At 39.0% G+C, this 19,210-nt stretch overlaps 1 protein-coding gene across 3 annotated transcripts in view; it reads left to right on the top strand.

Annotated features, from left to right (window-relative positions):
• LOC133531911 (uncharacterized) overlaps window positions 1–14,871 on the top strand; it is a 52,056-nt gene extending 37,185 nt beyond the window's left edge. The window contains exons 3-8 of one of the 3 annotated variants that reach the window (XM_061870325.1): window positions 4,798–6,206; window positions 8,670–8,763; window positions 9,667–9,824; window positions 11,119–11,270; window positions 13,250–13,328; window positions 14,761–14,871. In XM_061870325.1, the coding sequence (XP_061726309.1) occupies window positions 4,798–6,206; window positions 8,670–8,763; window positions 9,667–9,824; window positions 11,119–11,270; window positions 13,250–13,328; window positions 14,761–14,859 (1,991 nt within the window). In that variant the 3' untranslated portion in view covers window positions 14,860–14,871. Of the gene's footprint in view, window positions 1–4,797; window positions 6,207–8,669; window positions 8,764–9,666; window positions 9,950–11,118; window positions 11,271–13,249; window positions 13,329–14,760 lie in introns of those variants that run through there. The other 2 variants (XM_061870324.1, XR_009801620.1) reach the window with 2 other exon arrangements.
• The last annotated feature ends 4,339 nt before the right edge of the window (window positions 14,872–19,210 follow it).

Below are 19,210 nucleotides of genomic sequence, written 5' to 3'. Positions count from 1 at the left end.
TTAATTTCCGTATAATATGCCATTTACACTGGCCCTTGCAACTGGTTTTCACTACATTGTTTACGCTTAAAATGCGTTTTGGCTTGATCCCTTCAGAATCATCTGCAGCAGGTTTTACTGTATATTGTGGTCATGTAACCTTAGTACTAAATTTTCTTAGTTAGGTACTTGAAAATTGTTTCTTAGAAGTTATTATGTTGATATTACTTATTGACAAGCATGACTGCGCATATGTCATACATTCACAGGACAGGATTTTTTGGAGGTTTTTTGAGAAAGCTTGTTGCGGAATTTATCGGTTGTTTTAGTATTAATGAAGAATGAGTTTGTGACAATGCTTGTGCGGATTTCATTTGTGTTTTGACTGGCGGATTACCTTTCTGTTTGATTATGATTAAATGTTTTCCGTTTTATTTAATTCATGCTTGTTCGAACAAGCTCTAACCAGGTAGATAGCAGGAGATATTTGTAGAAAAGGTTTGGTAAATAAACAATTTGTATTTGATTCACAGGACATTATCAAGTATCAAGACTGCCAATAGATTAATTATCTGATAAATAATCAGCAACATGCACAAATATAATGCAATGCTTGTAATATCCACATTCCTTGATTATATAAATCAATTAGTTATTGAGTTGTGGAAACCTGCCCCTGCTACAAATACACAATTTGTTATTGAACAAGTGGCCAAAAATATAAGATCCTTTTAAAACTATGACATCATTTTCTCTATTATGTAAAGTTTTTGTGAATTATTACTAACCTTGATGATTTTTAAATTAATTGAATATTTAAGCTACAAGACAGATTAATCATGCCAAATATAAAAATATCTCTGTCTTATTCTTGTAAATGATTTGCAGACAATAAAGTCATATAAATCATGCAGTAGATCCCGCTTAATATATTAATACAATTTCTCTCCTAATACGCAATTGTACCCTGTAACTAAACTAGTTTTCATATATTTAATACACTGTCTTGTTTAAGATGCGTTTTCATCGGCGTTATTTTTGACCGGGTTTTACTGTACTATATAATAAATTAACAGGAAGAGAAGGACCTGGAAGAGATCGCTTTTTAGCAATGTCTGCCTGTTGTTACCTAATTGTAATTTGTGTTCTCTGAGCATTCTCTTTTTCAATATGTGATATTAAGAACGTAAAGGCAGTATAGCAAATAAAATTGCAATAAACACTATTCACACTTTAAAACTAGAATTCAACTAGCTTTCTATTAATGGTAGTGATTATTTTATGAGGCTTGCTTTCGATAGATGGTTTGCCTTGCCAAGAGTTTGCTTGTGTTCTTTTCACAGTCTTGGCTTGGTATGTCTGGATAAGCGACATAGAATTTATAATGTTATAAAAACTAGATTTGGTTTGTTAAATGTTATTTATTTTATTTTATTGTATTTCTTAGGAAAACTTAAAACTAGAGTAACAAAATAGGTTGCGAAATAGTAACAGTAAGGCAATTACAAGTTTCCACAGGTAGAAAAAAGAAGAAAAAGGAAGGGAAGGTGGTATTACACTTAACCATCCTATTAAATCTTGATGGCCCACATTTAACACTTTTAGTGCTAAGCGCCCCATTTCCAATACAAAATGAACCCATTAGCAGGTTCTTCACAGTAAATATGATAAAAAAACTATCCAATTGAACAACAAAATAAATAATTCCAGTAGTCCAACCAACAGTAGCTATAAAACTACCCTTCCATTAGAACCACGCACTGTGACAATGAGGCCAAATAAATATTAACACTGATGTATGAATGTGTGATGCTATGAACTTTGTTTATGTATATGTCGACCTTGACATACTGTGTAGACTAAAGGTGTGTCACAGTCTCGCTTCAATGCTTGCCTAATGTTTTATATTAGAAGTAGTTTTTGCCACAGCACTGTTCGCGTGGCGACAGACACTTCAGTCACTTCAAACGGGCTTTCAAGGATAATAAGTTAAATTTCATTTTTGGTACAGTCAGCATCAAAAGAAGCGAACGAAACAAAGCGCCGAAAGTATCTGATATTCCGGATAACTTTTCCAAATATAGATAAATTACTAGAAGTCGCTTTTACAGTCTTAGTTGTTCTATATTAAAGACATGACTTTTTGTTAAGCTCAATGATCAAATAACGCTTCATAAGTATCTACACTTATGAAGCGTTATTTGATCTGCTACTTTTGATGCTGACTGTACAAGCTTTTAAAGCTGACTGTACTTTTCTTTCCACAGGCAACTAATACTCATCGAGACAATTCTAAAAACCCCAAACACAATTAGGTTGCGTTGTTTTATCACAGAGTTCCTATGGCCACCTCCTGTCACCCAACTTACATATGTATGCAAATTTTCAGCTTCATCGGAAACTGGGAAGTGGGTCAAATTTAACTTGCAAGATTTGACCCGTACAAACATAGATACATACATTGCAAGTTAAATAAAAGTTTGTATCAAAATAGTACTGGTCAGTGGGCTCGTGGCTCTGCCTTCAATAAATATAAATCAGTAAATATTGTAGGACTTCCTTATAAAACATGTTTATAATGAAGGTACTGTCTCCCCAACAACCACATATTTGCGCCGTTTGCAGTAGAGACCTTAGGGCCGAGGAGCTACGACGCCCAATCCTTTACCAGAATTTAAAAAAAAAACTGCTTGAGACTACGGGTGATCTTAGGCTGGCTCATTCCTAGGCCAAAGAATCGCCATTCAACGAGGGAACGTAGCCAGCCTTATGGGCACCCTTCCGCAGGGGACAGACCTGGGAGACTTCATAGGAGGGTTTTTTTGTAATATTCTTATTTCATTAGATTTAATTTAGTTTATATCACTTATTATAAATAGTAGGTATTGTATATAAATGTAAATATATTACCACAAAGTATTTTGATAAGAAAACATCCGAAAAGGTACTGTCAGCAACCATCATTTGACGCGAGATATATAGCCCTTCTCGACTGATTGAAATTCAAACATTGTGTGATGTAATTAAAATCGTCACAAACTGCTATTTTGATCAACGGTCTAATAACTGATAACAGCTTATCATAGATACTGATAAGAGATTGGTTGTAGTCCAATATCACTCCAGATTTACAAATTAACATAGTGTGGGTGTGTGTGTGTTTTAATTATGTAATTATGTGTGATTATTTCCCTATGTTTTTATATTGTGAGTTTTATGCTTTTATGCATGGTTTATTATTCAAACATTATGTATTAAAATATAGTTAATGGTATGCACAGTTCTGAGCAACAGTTATTAATTTGTTTTGATTCTATAAAACGTCAACATTACAACAGTTTAGGTTTTTTTAATTTGATTAAATTCAATGTCAATGACTTTAATCATTTTAATACAAAATATGTCGTTTCTGGTTAATAGGAAACACCATGTTAGTTTTCAATTTTTTTTTAGAAAATAATTTCGGAAATCAGAAATATTTATTGTGTAAACGGCGTAGGTACAAGAATATGACGAGGTACATTTTTTGATGAGTATCAACAGTTTTACCCTTCTCGGGCATACAATTATTTTTATCTTAAACTAGGTTTTAATATTTTATCTTAAACTATATTTTAATATACATTTAGGTTTACATAGTTATAAAATTCCTTTAAGTTATAGAAGACTTTGTTTATTAAAAAGTTTTTTAAGTATCTTTTAAAAGAGGCTTCCTTCGAGGCTTTTTATTTCGTTTGGCATATGATTGAAGACATTAATATCAGATATGAACGTACTTTTTTTATATATTGAGGTGGCGTCAATTTCTAATTTAATTGCATTGTATTTGTAGTAACGCTTCATTATTAACGGACAATGATAGGGTTCGCTTTTGCACATGCAAGTGCATGCATGAAACACACCGGTTTTTTCTTTTATACATTTCTTATTAGAAAATGTCATGTGTTTTAAATTTTTCCTGTTATTACATAAACAGAATGCTTAGTAATATGTGTAATACTTTACACAACTCCTAAAACAATAGACGACTTCATTAAAAATGCAGCACTCATGGAAACATGCATGTGTTGATCTGCAACTGGTTATGAAAAGGAATTAGCATAAACCCGTTATCTATTCAGGTTAAGGTCGCTTTCGATATGCAACTACTCATCTGTGCTTAAACGAAAGTAGTAGCAGTGGCAGTAATCACTTTATTTTTCAAAAACAGATTCGCATTAAATTTGTAGAAATTGAGATACAAAGGCGATCTTATCGCTATAAGGGATTTCATCCAGATAACTTTCGAGTAGACGAGTGGAAAACTGGAACTAGATAGACAAACTTGAGGAATGTTCAGTCATATTTGCGAAAGTGAGCTAACATATACATAGTAGAAACTGTAAAACTACTAAAATGACTGATTCATTGTTCTATTAATAGGAAATAATAATATTAGCTTAATTTATTTATAATTTTGTTTACCACATTGCGATCCACAACCATGAAGAGTATAATTAGGCATTTTAGAATGAATAATATTATATTCTGAACCCTTTTCCAGACATTATCACAGGCAGTACGATTTATCGACCACATACGCGCCATTAGAATTTTAACTTTAGCATTCCGATTTAAGGTTCAAATTAGATTATACTTTCAGGAAATGTAACTTGTCTTCAAATGAATCATTAAAGCTGGATTAATTGGAATATATTTGGATTTTTGGGAAAACCTTGTAGATTGGTGCGGCCTGGAAAAGGGGCCCTTTAAAAACACCAAACAATCAATGCAAATAAATACAATATAGCTAACAACAACGTTTTTATGTCATTCCAGATACAACATCCGGTAGTCTGAACCTGCTGACGCCGTCATCCACCACCAGCCGCATCCGGGACTTCACCTCCCGCATCCAGGAGCGAGCCTCCGCGCAGCCCTTCAGCAGCCCCCGCCCCACCCCCATCATCACCCCTGCCCGCACCCCCGAGGACCTCACTCCCACCCCGAAGAGATCTGACAACTTACTCAAACCACCCCCTAAAGTACACGTCGACTCGGGGAGCCATCGCTCAAGAGGACACCATAAGAAGCGAGACGAAATACCACATAAAAAACCTTCTTACTTAAATCTAGCTTGCTCCGTCAACGGATATACTAATTTAACTACTTATGACTCAAAATTAAGACAGGATATCAATAAAAGCCGGGAAGCTTCACCTATAAGACCTATTACACACACTTACCAGTACAAAAGCGAAAATAACTCCCTCCTGGTCCCGGTTCCAGTCAGCGCAAATAAGCTGTTGGTCCCCACCTTCGGACCTCATGATACTCGCGCCGATTTGACAGCGAAAGCGCCTGCCAAGGCGCACACGGACCCTTACCTCGCCACGTCACCGTTACATGCGTTCATGGCGGCCGAAAACAAGCAACTCAAGAACGACTTCCTAGGCCCAAGCATGACGACGACCAGCAGAACTTTCATGTCCACAGAAAGCAAGTCCTTCGCGACTGCCATGCTTCACAAGACCGACGAAGTTGACAATGCTACCTTCAAGTCCAGCTATTCTGAAACTAACTTCAGAAAAACCACGAGTAATGGAAAGGAGTCGCGATTCATGAATTCTGAATCTTATACCATCTCATCTAACGGAGTCTCTAAGAGGATGGAAATTACGAAGGAGAATGGAGAGACTTTAACAAGTCCTATGAAGAGCTTTATACAGCAGCGAGTTGAAAGACTCTACGGTCCAGGAGCTTTAGCTCAAGGCTTCTTCAATCAAAAACGCCAATCCAGGAGCGAAGAAGAAGAATCTAGAATACTCACTGAGAAATCTTTGAATTGTTCTAGAGAATACTCACACAGGCGATCTAGTGATGAAAGCGATTTTAGTACCAATGGAGATGAGCCTAATTTACCTGTCCTAAGGCATTTGAGGCCCGAGTTCCGAGCCCAACTGCCTATATTGTCTCCAAAGAAGAATTTCAAGGCCGAATCCCCGCAGAAGGCAGACATTCCCAAGCCCGAAAAGACTGAAGATGTGAAAGTGGTAACCAATGGTGTATCTGTGATAAGTTTAGACAGTTCCGAATTAGTTAACGAAGTGAAGGACTCCAATGGTGTGAGTGTGAATGGGGGGGAGGTGGTGGAGGATGCCCACTACTTCTTGGACCTGGAGAAGAAAGAGACTGAACGGCTGATCGCTTTGGCGGTTACAGCTGAGAAGGAGTTGGAGAATTTAAAGGTGAGCCTGTTCTCTTCCATGTCGTATAAAGTAGCTATGGACTAAGCGAAGGATTAAAAATTATGTGAATTGCGTGAGCTTTTTTTCTTGGCAACAAGTTAACAAGACCATCATTATAGTTATGGTATGCGCACTAGGCACTAGATCTAAGCAACTATTACCATATATGCATCCATGAGGATTGGCATTTGCAAAGCTTGCAATAATATCATGCTCAATGGAACACCCAAAATTATATGACACGCGGCTCGAAAAATATTTTTACAGTACATATGGGGCTACTTTATAGCACTAGTGCGAGAAGTAGCATATTATGTTACTGTGTCGAACATTTAAAGGGCCATATGTACTGTAAAACGTTGTACGATACATGTGCGAATAGGTAATTCGCAACTCGTGTCGATTTAAAACACTCCCTTCGGTCGTGTTTTAATTTATCGCCACTCGTTTCGAATTTCCTATTTTTCGCACTTGTATCGTAATGTACTATTACAGTGTTGGCTATCCAAGATCCTTTTTGGTCTTGCTTGCTTCCCATCCTGGTCGTGGCCTTTATACTCTCACTTGAAATTCTTCCAGTAGGTAAAATCCCGGTAAGACGATTTTGATGGTACTACACCAAAAAGGAGGGTCGCGTTTATTAAATTAACCGTGAAAAATGGCGTATTACGCGGGAAATCATATTAAACGTGATCTTAATAAGGTTTTACTGAACGTACTTTTTCTGCTCATGACAAACCGATTGAACCGAAATTTTGCGCTGTTACGTCCTCGTCCGTAACCTTATGAAATTTCCTAGAAATCAGGAACTGGTCATTGTTTCTCTGTACACAACCACGCAGCTACGCACATTGCCATCTCAAGGACATCTCTCCTTGTTTAACAATACTTGCACTGTACTGCGTCACCTTGGAGCGTGGCGTGTAATGTGCATTGGATTCGCTTTCCGATTTGATATGGAGCGTCGTTACTCATAAGTACCTACCTACAGCCGTACCAAGTAGCAGAACGTTACCAAATAGTTGTCATAAATTTATATTAAAATTTATCGACCACATACACGCCAATTGAATTTCAACTTTAGCATTCTGATTTAAGGTTCAAATTAGATTACACTTTCGAAAAATGAATAATCAGAGCTGGAATATTTGTTTTTTTTTGGAAAACCTTGTAGAATGCTGCGGCCTGGAGAGGGGTTGAAAGATTTGTGATGACTTTTATTGGAAACTTTTTTAACTTTCAAAGAGAAAAAAAAGGTATCATTGTATTTAATAAATTTTATTTAAAGAAAAAATATACATACATAAACGCAATGTTTCAGGGTCAAAATAGCAATTTTCTTGATCTTCCATACATTTAGAACAGACTAATTAATGTAATGTTTTTTTTTATACTACGTCGGTGGCAAACAAGCATACGGCCCGCCTGATGGTAAGCAGTCTCCGTAGCATATGCAACTCCAGAGGAGTTACATGCGCTTTGCCTTCCCTAACAACCCCTCGTTGAGCTCTGCTCTGCTCTGCTCTGATCTGAATGACATCCCAAACAAAGCCCACACAAACCCTACCCCACAAAGCGAGATGACATTCACAATGCCCATACCTCTCTTGTGGACGTAGTTTAAGGACGTACCCGGGTCCAAAATGTGACGACGCATTACAATATAATTTTGTTAGAGGCGTGTCAATCATCGAGTGCGAGCGTCAGACTTACTCTTATTTCTGACCTTTGTGTTGCTTAAATGCCATGAGTCCTATAACTCCTATATAGACATTTGATCCTCAGGATAATGAAGATCGATTATTTACAAAATATTCAAGTAGAAAAGTAGCCTTCAAAGGCGGTTCTGCCGACTAACAAATAAAATAATCAAATTGCGTGTGGAAACGATGCGTCACGTAACCCAAGTGTTAAGTGTTTAAATATATGCAAATAAGCCTCAGAGGCTTTGTTACAAAGGTCAAGGTTTCAGACTGGGGGGAGTTTAGGTGGTCCTAGACCGTCTTTATTTTTTTATAATGTACACTTTTGGGTATTTTATTTACCATGGCACACGCAGCTAGTCTTCTACTATCCTTCTCCATTATGGTGAGAATTTGGTGACGTCATCAAACCATATATACAAAATAGTTTATTTGGCTTAACTTATTACACACGAAACATAAAAGGGCTGGAAGCTGGAATATATTGGTTTATATCCCACTTGTTATGGTAAACAGGCCTCACACTGTGTACCCGTTTTAACACTGGAAACCTTAGGCCCTCAGCACACGGCGTCGAAACGTGAGTGACGCATAAGCGTATCGTAATACGCGCGTGGAACAAGTTCAAACAAGGCCGCACATGAAGCGTCGTCATAGCGTATGAGATTTCTGTCGTCATTACGACAGTCGTAGCGTAATACTGGCGTAAAAAACAAAGCGTAAACTAAGGGGATTTCACAACCTTCTGTTAATGTTTCAGGAGGGCGAGGTGAGCGAGGAGGTGCTGGGGTTGCTCCGCTCAGCGTCGGGCAAGGCGCGCCTGCTGGCTACACAGAAGATGCAGCAATTCCAAGGTAAACACTATTTTTATTTTAGGTTAGCTGTACCGGACAAGGCCTTATGGCGTCAGGCGCGAAAGGCGAAGATGCTTCGATTCTAGCTGCTGGGCATTTTGATGCCTTGGTCACTTTTTATTTGTATATGACATTTATTTATTTAGGTTTAAAGAATTCAAGCACACTCATATTTTACGAAGCGTTTAAAAAAAATGTGATCCGTACTCACAGTTTTTTTTCTTTTTTAACGCAAGGTATTGTGAGCTGCATTTGCTGTCTGTATTTTACATCTCTTTTTTTATACCACGTCAGTGGCAAACAAGCATACGGCCCGCCTGATGGTAAGCAGTCTCCGCAGCCTATGTACGCCTGCAACTCCAGAGGAGTTACATGCGCGTTGCCGACCCTAAACCCGCCCCCCCTCGTTGAGCTCTGGCAACCTTACTCACCGGCAGGAACACAACACTATGAGTAGGGTCTAGTGTTATTTGGCTGCTGTTTTCTGTAAGGTGGAGGTACTTCCCCAGTTGGGCTCTGCTCTAGATCTGGAATGACATCCTCTGGTTGTGCCCTACCACACAAAGCGAGATGACATTCACAATGCCCATACCTCTCTTTTGGACGTAGTTTAAGGACGTACCCGGGTCCAGATAATAATTGTGGATGCAACTCAAAGGTTGTGATCGCATAATAATTAGCTTAGGGGTGCAAATACAAGTCTCAAAATTTTTTTATTTAACTACTCTTTGTGAAGTAAATAAGAAGTGTATAGAAAGATTTACAAACTGGTGATAGGACTTAGTTTTCAATTCCGACTAGTAGATATACAATCTTGTCTTTTCTCGATTCTGAATCTTCTAATGTACGATGCAAAAAACTTAAGGAGCTACTCCAGTAACAAAGTATTTTTGTTAATTCCAGGCCTCTGCTACAACAACATAAACTCGCGCGGTGACGAACAGTTCCCCACTACCGTGTCAGATCTTCGAGGGTTCTGGGACATGGTGTGTCTGCAAGTTCGTCATGTGGATGCCCTGTTTGAACAGCTGGCTGTGCTAAAGAGTAATGGATGGAGAGAGGTAATTATCAACATATACTCAGAGAACAGTTCCCCATCACCATCTCCGACTTTCTAAAGGTTCTGGGACATGGTGTGTCTGCAAGTCTGTCATGTGGACGCCCTGTTTGAACAGCTAGCTGTGTTGAAGAGCAATGGATGGAGAGAGGTAATTATCAAAATATACTCGAAGAACAGTTCCCCACCATTTACTTCGACTTTCGAGGGTTCTAGGACATGGTGTGTCTGCAAGTCAGGTATACTGATGCCCTGTTTGAACAGTTTGTTGTGCTGAAGAGCAATGGATGGAGAGAGGTACTTATCAACATATACTCGGAGAACAGTTCCCCATCACCGTTTCCGACCTTCATGGGTTCTGGGACATGGTGTGCCTTCAAGTCCGTCATGTAGACGTCCTATTTGAACAGCTGGGTGTGCTGAAGGGCAAAGGATGGAGAGAGGTAATTATCATCATATAATTGGAGAACAGTTGCCCATCACTGTCTCCGATCTTTGAGGGTTCTGGGACATGGTGTGTCTGCAAGAGGCATGTTGATGTCTTGTTTGAACAGCTGGCTGTGTTGAAGAGCACTGGATGGAGAGAGGTGATTATCAATGTATACTCTGCGAGTTCCCCACTACACTGTCTCTAATCTTAGAGGTTTCTGGGACAAGGTTTGTCTGCAGGTCAGGCATGTCGATGCCCTGTTTGAACAGTTAGCTGCGTTGAAGAGCAATGGATGGAGAGGAAATTATATTTAGAGTAAGGAAGTATTAGATTGCTTACAGTTTATTATAAGTAGGGTGTGTACACCGCCACAGAGCTGCACTGGAGCCCCTGTTTATTGGCAAAAAGTGTTAAGTCTGGGTTTCCGATTAAGGCCATAACATGGTAGACCCTTAAACGAGGCAAAAGCGTATACCCCCTTATTCATAAACGTGTACTAAAGTTACGAAGTCGCTAATAATCGTTTGTCCCTTTCCCACGTATTGGTATGATGGAAAGGGACAAACGATTATTAGCGGCTTCGAAACTTTAGTACACGTTTATGAATAAGGGGGATAGTGTCTATAGATGACAAACAGTTCGACAAATACCTATGGCGAATATAAGTATAATTTGCCCAGGCAGATAATAAGACTTCCAGCAATACTATGACTAATTTATTACTAAGTTCATCATTTGAAAATTAAATACGAAATTATAAGAAACCGCCTGTTCTGGGGGAGCCCGAGGGCGCTCGTACACTTGTTGTTATTTTTGTTCAAGAGCATATTATTATGAATAAACAAATGTGGATTTGCACTATTTGCAGCCGTCTCCCGTGACGGCGGCGCGCTCCACACCGGCCGCGGCGCCGGCGCGCGCGCGGCCCCGCGCCGCGCCGCCGCAGCCCCAGAACGAGAAGGCGCGCCTGGCGGCCGAGAAGCGCGAGGCCGACAGGAAGGCCATGCTGGAACACAGGAGGTTATAATACACACTTTTTTTTCGCTTTACTGCATTTACAGTGGGTCTGAGGAGTTCTTGGTAACTATTAACTTTCCAAGTATTTTCTTGTGGCATAGCATATTTATAAGGAGTCGGGGTAGTAGCACTATATGTACTGTAAACATTATTTTTATTTCTTATACTATGAAAGTGGGTTTTATCAGCTGATATCCGAGCAGCTGCTCGTGTAACGTAAAAGTCACACTGTTCCGTGCATATTGCACAACTTTCTACACCTGCAGCCTGTGGGTTAAGTATACACAAAGGGCATACAACGCTCTCCGTGTTCAATACACGGAGAGCGTTGACGACCGGTTTGGCCTAGTGGGTAGTGACCCTGCCTACGAAGCTGATGGTCCCGGGTTCAAATCCTGGTAAGGGCATGTATTTGTGTGATGAGCATGGATATTTGTTCCTGAGTCATGGGTTTTTTCTATGTATTTAAGTATTTATAGATATTTTATATATTATATATATCGTTGTCTAAGTACCGTCAACACAAACCTTATTGAGCTTACTGTGGGACTTAGTCAATTTGTGTCATAATGTCCTATAATATAAAAAAAAATAAAAAAATACAACGACGCCTTTAGGGCGCTGCTGCGGTTACCGCGGTTTAGCAGCGCCTCGGGTATGTTCGCGTGGATTGCTTTTACGCTACCATGCGCAAGAGGGCTATGTCAGCAGTCCGCCGCGCGCGCGCCGGCGGCAGCGCTTTACTAGCGCTCGTCGCAGATCGACTTGACTCCCCATTTGTGAGGCTCTAGTTGTCATTGCATGCTCCAGTGTCTCAAAAATGGGTTAAATAATAATTATAGGGATTAATTAATTCATTTATGAGGGACATATAACTTACTTTTTACCTGAATATGACATTAGTGAATTTAAAGTTATATATTAATCGTATTTTATTATTTTTAATTCTTAAGGGTTTACATCGATTTTTGACTAGTTTTGAGTCGTTACTCCTACATTTGCACTATTGATAGAATTTTAAGACGAACGGCTATCGGTTCTTTAATCTTTCATCTCCATTCTGGTCTGCCGGATTTTGAAAGAAATGAATACTTATTTATTTATATATTTTTTAAACATTGTCTAAAAAAACACTTTTTTCGTTACTCGATTGCTGTGAAGGATTTTACATGTACGAAATCTACACATTTGGGTTCGTCTTCGACGTCTCTAAAAACTGGTCTCTAAAAAAGTTATGGCACGTAAACCAGTTTTTTGGCCTAAAATTGTTCAATTTTGATGCCAAATATCTCGAAGACATTGAACTTTGAAGTAAATATGACACACTATATTGCTTACAGCCGTTGCTGTTAATATGATAAGCAACAAAAAACACTAGAAAACTAAGGGAATCAGATCGAAGGTCATTGGCGTTAGGGACCCCCTTCATTTTTATTCTTTTATATTTGACACGTTTCCTGTAAGTTAGTTAATATTTTAGTAATATGTTAATTTTATGTTTGTATTTTAATTATTCTGTTTCAAAGATGTCATGAGCCATGTTGCTTGTAGATAAATGCAATAATAATTAAAAAAAATAATAATCTATGAATTGAGCAGAAAGTATTACGTTTTTGTTCTAGAGCGATTTACTTTCCAAGAACTTTTTTACCACTTTTTTGTGATACACATTCAAATTTTGGTTTTAAATGGATTTTTTGCACAATTTTTAATCTGAAATTTAAGTCTTCATTTCGAAAATAACGATACTTTTAGCTAATTTGTTCATTGAAAGTATGACAATAAATGGGTTGTTTTGTTTGAAATACATATATATTTTACTACTTTCCTCGTATTCGAAATGGAAAGTAGAGTTAACTAAGGTGAAAAACGGCATTTTAGTCTCAAACTATTGGTACTCTCGCTGCGTTCGACCGCCAAACTACCTCTAGTGGAATGTGTGTCATTCACCCGCTGGTTAACAATGTAATGTTACATTCCAGGCGCGTTGCACGCGAGAGGCAGCTGGCGGCGGCGGCGGGCCCGAGCCGGCAGCAACACATGGGCCTCGAGGGCAGCCAGGTACGCCGTCCTTACTATACTCCCCGGAGGCAGCCGGCGGCGGCGGGCCCGAGCCGGCAGCAACACATGGGCCTCGAGGGCAGCCAGGTACGCCGTCCTTACTATACTCCCCGGAGGCAGCCGGCGGCGGCGGGCCCGAGCCGGCAGCAACACATGGGCCTCGAGGGCAGCCAGGTACGCCGTCCTTACTATACTCCCCGGAGGCAGCCGGCGGCGGCGGGCCCGAGCCGGCAGCAACACATGGGCCTCGAGGGCAGCCAGGTACGCCGTCCTTACTATACTCCCCGGAGGCAGCCGGCGGCGGCGGGCCCGAGCCGGCAGCAACACATGGGCCTCGAGGGCAGCCAGGTACGCCGTCCTTACTATACTCCCCGGAGGCAGCCGGCGGCGGCGGGCCCGAGCCGGCAGCAACACATGGGCCTCGAGGGCAGCCAGGTACGCCGTCCTTACTATACTCCCCGGAGGCAGCCGGCGGCGGCGGGCCCGAGCCGGCAGCAACACATGGGCCTCGAGGGCAGCCAGGTACGCCGTCCTTACTATACTCCCCGGAGGCAGCCGGCGGCGGCGGGCCCGAGCCGGCAGCAACACATGGGCCTCGAGGGCAGCCAGGTACGCCGTCCTTACTATACTCCCCGGAGGCAGCCGGCGGCGGCGGGCCCGAGCCGGCAGCAACACATGGGCCTCGAGGGCAGCCAGGTACGCCGTCCTTACTATACTCCCCGGAGGCAGCCGGCGGCGGCGGGCCCGAGCCGGCAGCAACACATGGGCCTCGAGGGCAGCCAGGTACGCCGTCCTTACTATACTCCCCGGAGGCAGCCGGCGGCGGCGGGCCCGAGCCGGCAGCAACACATGGGCCTCGAGGGCAGCCAGGTACGCCGTCCTTACTATACTCGCATGTAACACCTCTGGAGTTGCAGGCGTCCATAGGCTACGGTGACTGTTTACCATCAGGCGGGCCGTATGCTTGCTTGCCACCGTCGTGGTATAAAAAAAAACTCTATAACCTGTAAACCTAGAAAATATTATGCTGAAGCAATCGACATCAAAATCAAAGCTATTTGTTAAGATTTATACTCTGTATATTTAGGTATTTAAATAAGAGTAAACAAATAATTTGTAAATTTTCGGGTAGTTATAACATTTATTGGTTAACCAACCAAATACAAAACCGCCTGGATCTGTCACTGAACGACCTGACTTTAACCTATATTATTTGATCATGTAATGTTTTCATCTACCCTTAACTGGCTTAAGGAGTCATTTGAGGGTAGAATTTGTTTACCTTTTTTTAAATACCTAAAGATACAGAGTATAGTTAGTGGAAACCGTCTTCGCCCGAAATGGAATTTCATAGAAAATACACCGTTATTACGTTTGGATCGCAAAGCTATTCTTCTCTCTTAAGTGTAACATATGATTGCTATTACTTCAGGAAGTGGAGATATTCGTGGGCAAAACCAGCAAGCCGTCGAAGGTGCAGCCCCTGGGCGACTGCCGGAGCAACCAGTCCGAAGACTCCATTCAGAGCTGATTCCACAACTAAGTAATTATGTTTTCTGCTCATTTTAGGGATAGTTAATCCTATCAAGTAAAAAAATTGTAAGAAATGTCGATAGTTTATCGATATGAATTTATTAACATGGCCACACAAATATGATTTACACATTGTTAATTATTTAATCGTATGGCATTTCGTATAGTAGGCATATAATATAATATAAATAAAAAATAGACTTATATATCCAAATCGAGATAGCACAACCAATTCACGGCTTCTGGTGTTAAATTATAGAGGTCCCCAGGATCACCCTGATAGCATCTTTTCGGGCATCGTTTCACGATATGGTCTATGGGCTGTCTGTCCATCCCCATTTGTGCTTTAGATGATTGCACCTGGCGTGACCAGTTCGGATTCTGTTTAGACAGCAAAAAAAAAAGAATAAATAATTTATTATTGCACACAGAAAAATGGGTTTAACAGTGGGGAATATACACTAAGTTGAGGTTGCGTGCATACAGCGATACTTTTATATTAGGTCATTACCTATTAAATTGGCGTTTTGTATGAAGAACTTTAACGAAATTCGATTTTTCATACAATGAATTTTGCGGATTATTTTGTGATGGCATTTTCAAACCAAACAAATTTTTGCCAGTAATCTGAGACATTTTTAAGGCACATTTTCTATCTCATTTTTTTTTATCTGCCCCGTCAGAAAAATATAAGTCATTTAAATACTCGAGCCGGCAGCACATAAAAATAGCGGTTTTCAGGGCGGTATTCTGAATACATAACAAAAAAAGTAGCAAATAATTGTATGTAAAATCGTTATTATATAGCGCACTAATGAAATTAAAAAATACTTTAAAGTTACTATTAAAATAAATAAACTAAACTATGAACAAAATCGCCAATTTCATAGGTAATGACCCCAAACTAGGCATAGCCTGTATCTTGGGAAACTAGTTAATAAATTAAAAACTAGAGAATTATGTCTAAAAATATAGATAATATACGGTTTAACCTTGGCTTCTAGGGATTTCCGTTTGTCTGTCAGTCAAGTCCCTTAAGGCTAAGTGGAAGGATAAGTGTGTTAGTTGAGCAACATAAGTTACTACAACATATGGGCGAAATCGAGACTTGTTGACTCAATATTTAATGTTTATTTCGCCATACAAGCGTGTATCACCGTATCATCACTGCACTATCTCCTCATTCTTCATACATAACAACCAAAGATAATTTGAAATAGAGGTGGATTGTCAAAGATAATTTTGTAGCCACAGTAAATTTACTGCCATCTTTTAGACACATGATTAAAACTTTTAGAACTCCATTTGACTTTGTCCTTTTTCTTTCGTCGATGTGTTAAAGTTAAATATCAAAAAGTGGCGCCATCTAATAGATCAAAGGCGATATTGACCACCAGTTTGGCCTAGTGGGTAGTGACCCTGCCTACGAAGCCGATGGTCCCGGGTTCAAATCCTGGTAAGGGCATATATTCGTGTGATGAGCATGAATATTTGTTCCTGAGTCATGGGTGTTTTATATGTTTTAAGCATTTATAAATATCTATATATTATATATATCGTTTTCTAAGTACCCTCAACACAAGCCTTATTGAGCTTACTGTGGGACTTAGTCAATTTGTGTAATAATGTCCTATAATATTTTATTTTTTTTTAAGGCCAAAGGTATGGCGGCATCATTTCGAGCGATGGCGCCGTAAACTTTATACCCTAATTCATAATTAAATTCCATCAAATCTACCACTGTGTTGCCAGTAAAATGCAAACGTTCCATAAATAGTAAATATATTATTGGCGAAAGAATACACGTAAGTAAATAATTTACTACTAATTTGAAATACAACATTTAAATGCTTAGTTTAAATAATCAGACTTATACAAAATAAGTCCCATTCATTACTATTAAATTAAATTTAATGTTCGTTTTGCAATGGTAATACTTCAGGTCTAAACAACATTTGGTATTCCGTTTTAATACAATTACATTCTCGTCTTATTATATGTGTATTATTCATTTATTACTATACCTTAAAACGTAAATTCGAAAACGACAAGTAGTGTACTACGCCCTTATGGATACCATGATGGATTTATGGCGGCCATGACACTCACTTGTCAAGTTGTCACTTCATTCGGCACCTGACGTCTGTCACTTATAGTAGTTTTCAAACAGAAAGGGTAATTAGAAAAGAACAGATGTCATCTCAATACAATTTTGCTAGATTTCGCATTTTAAGATTATAAATTGTACGGAGAATACACCTATCACCGTACCCAACATGTTTTAAAAATACTCTAGTCCCCAACTGAGCAAGGCTTGTACTGTATAAATTATAAGTGGTTACAGGGCGATACATTTGAAAGTAATTTTGTACGTATAGTTAATAAATAATTACGTATATATATATAACAAAACCCTGCATTTATGTAGCGTTTCATTAAAGGTATAGAAAATGGAGTCTATGTGACCGAAACCAGCATAATGTCCCACTTCGTCGCTTGCCATAAGGACGAGATTTGCTTGTATCTTTATACAGACAAAGTGGAACGTTTTGCCGGTTTCGGTCGCATATTTTAACGTAACTTCCGTATTCCATACAAAAACGTATTTTATTATGTTCGTCACCTAAGTAAGATAATTATTTATATTTTTTCTTATTACAAAAAGGTTGACGACATCTAGCCCGTCATACTGACGTTGACAGATGTCATTGTGACAATGACATTTCTTGGTAGATTTGATGGAATTTAATTATGAATTAGGGTATAGCCGACGACCGGTAAGATGGCGCCACTTTTTGATATTTAACAAATTTAACACATATCAGTGAAATAATAAGGATCAAAGTCAAATGGCGTTCTAAAGGTTTTAATCATGTGTCGAAAGATGGTAGTAAATTTACTGTGTCTACAAGGTTTATTTGACAATCCTTTATTTCAAATTCTCTTTGTCTGTGGGTTACATTTTTTTAAGTTTTTTTTTTGTTATAGTGACACGACGCTGGAATGGAAGCGACAAGCGAGCGCGGATATTTATACTGTACTTATAATCGGTTTATTTTATAATTTATTTAAATTTTCTACGTCTTATTTATATTTTGTACCAATACCCCCATGACCCCCCCTAAGTCATTGTACACGTTTTTTGTCCTATTTATTAATTGATTGAATCTTTGTTGCTAGTGAATGAATTCTTTTTAAATTATAAGCAACAGTAAAATATTCGAGGCAACGTTCAAAATTGATAATAAAATTATTATTTAGTATAATTGTATATTTGACGAAATAATGTAATAAAATAAAAATAGATTTTAGGTTTTTTTAATGTACTAAACTGACAAGAAAATATGTATGTGGCTTTAATTTTAAATCATTAAATTGTATCACATTTCCTTTTCGTGCATTTTTAATCTAAATAAGTTATGGTTAGTTTTGCTCAATCAGCTCTATCAGAATAGTTGGGAAAGAAATATTGTAAGGCTGCGTTTCCACCAAAGATGTGCGAGGATGCGTAAAAAACACATCCCTCGCTACAGTTATATTTTGTACACACATCCTCGCACATTTGTGTTGGAAACGCAGCCTAATGCTTGTGATCTGTTTGCGTATGTAAAAAGGCATAAATACCTTTACAGTAGATATGGTGCTACTTTCCCTCACTAGCGCGGCAATGAGCACTTTCCGTGCTTATGCCGAAAGCTTAAAGAGCCATATGTACTAAAACGTTGTACGTTGCAAGTGCGAAATTCCTACTTTGCGCACTTGTATTATTGTAAATATAAACTGGCTGAACTTTTAGTAGCCAAAAATTTCATAGCTTCAAGAAAAAATAGTTAATGTCTAAAAAAATGGCTGGGTCTCTGTATATCCTTACAATGGTACATTTTTTCTCATTTTTTTTCCATGTCAGGCAATGTTCAATATGGTTGGCAATGTTGTGGAAATTTACAGGAATTGGGCTGCTGCAAAATTGCCTAGTTATTTTTGTGCTAATGATAGACCGCAAACTATTTACTGTAATTTTCATGTATGACATAGGTACATAGTTACATATGTCTTATAATCTAAGACTTAGATATAACTAAAACACTAATAAACTTGCGATTAAGCTGCACTGCAAAGCATTAAAACACGGTTTCTAACTTTAAACTAGTGCAAAATGTGCGTCCATATTTACTGTTGACAGCGCAAAATGCCACGAATGCAAATCTGAATGCTCCTTTATATAAAGGATAAGTAAGGAAAAGAAAGTCCAATCATGTTTTGTGTTAAACTTGTGAAAAAGGAACTGTAAGGCCCTTAGCACACGGCGCGTAAGCGTAAGAGACGCGTAAGCATATCGTAATACGAGC

This window comes from Cydia pomonella, chromosome 26, assembly GCF_033807575.1.
Source record: "Cydia pomonella isolate Wapato2018A chromosome 26, ilCydPomo1, whole genome shotgun sequence".
Lineage (NCBI taxonomy): Eukaryota > Metazoa > Arthropoda > Insecta > Lepidoptera > Tortricidae > Cydia > Cydia pomonella.
Note: the sequence above shows the minus strand (reverse complement) of the source record. Positions and strands in the feature narration are given on the sequence as shown.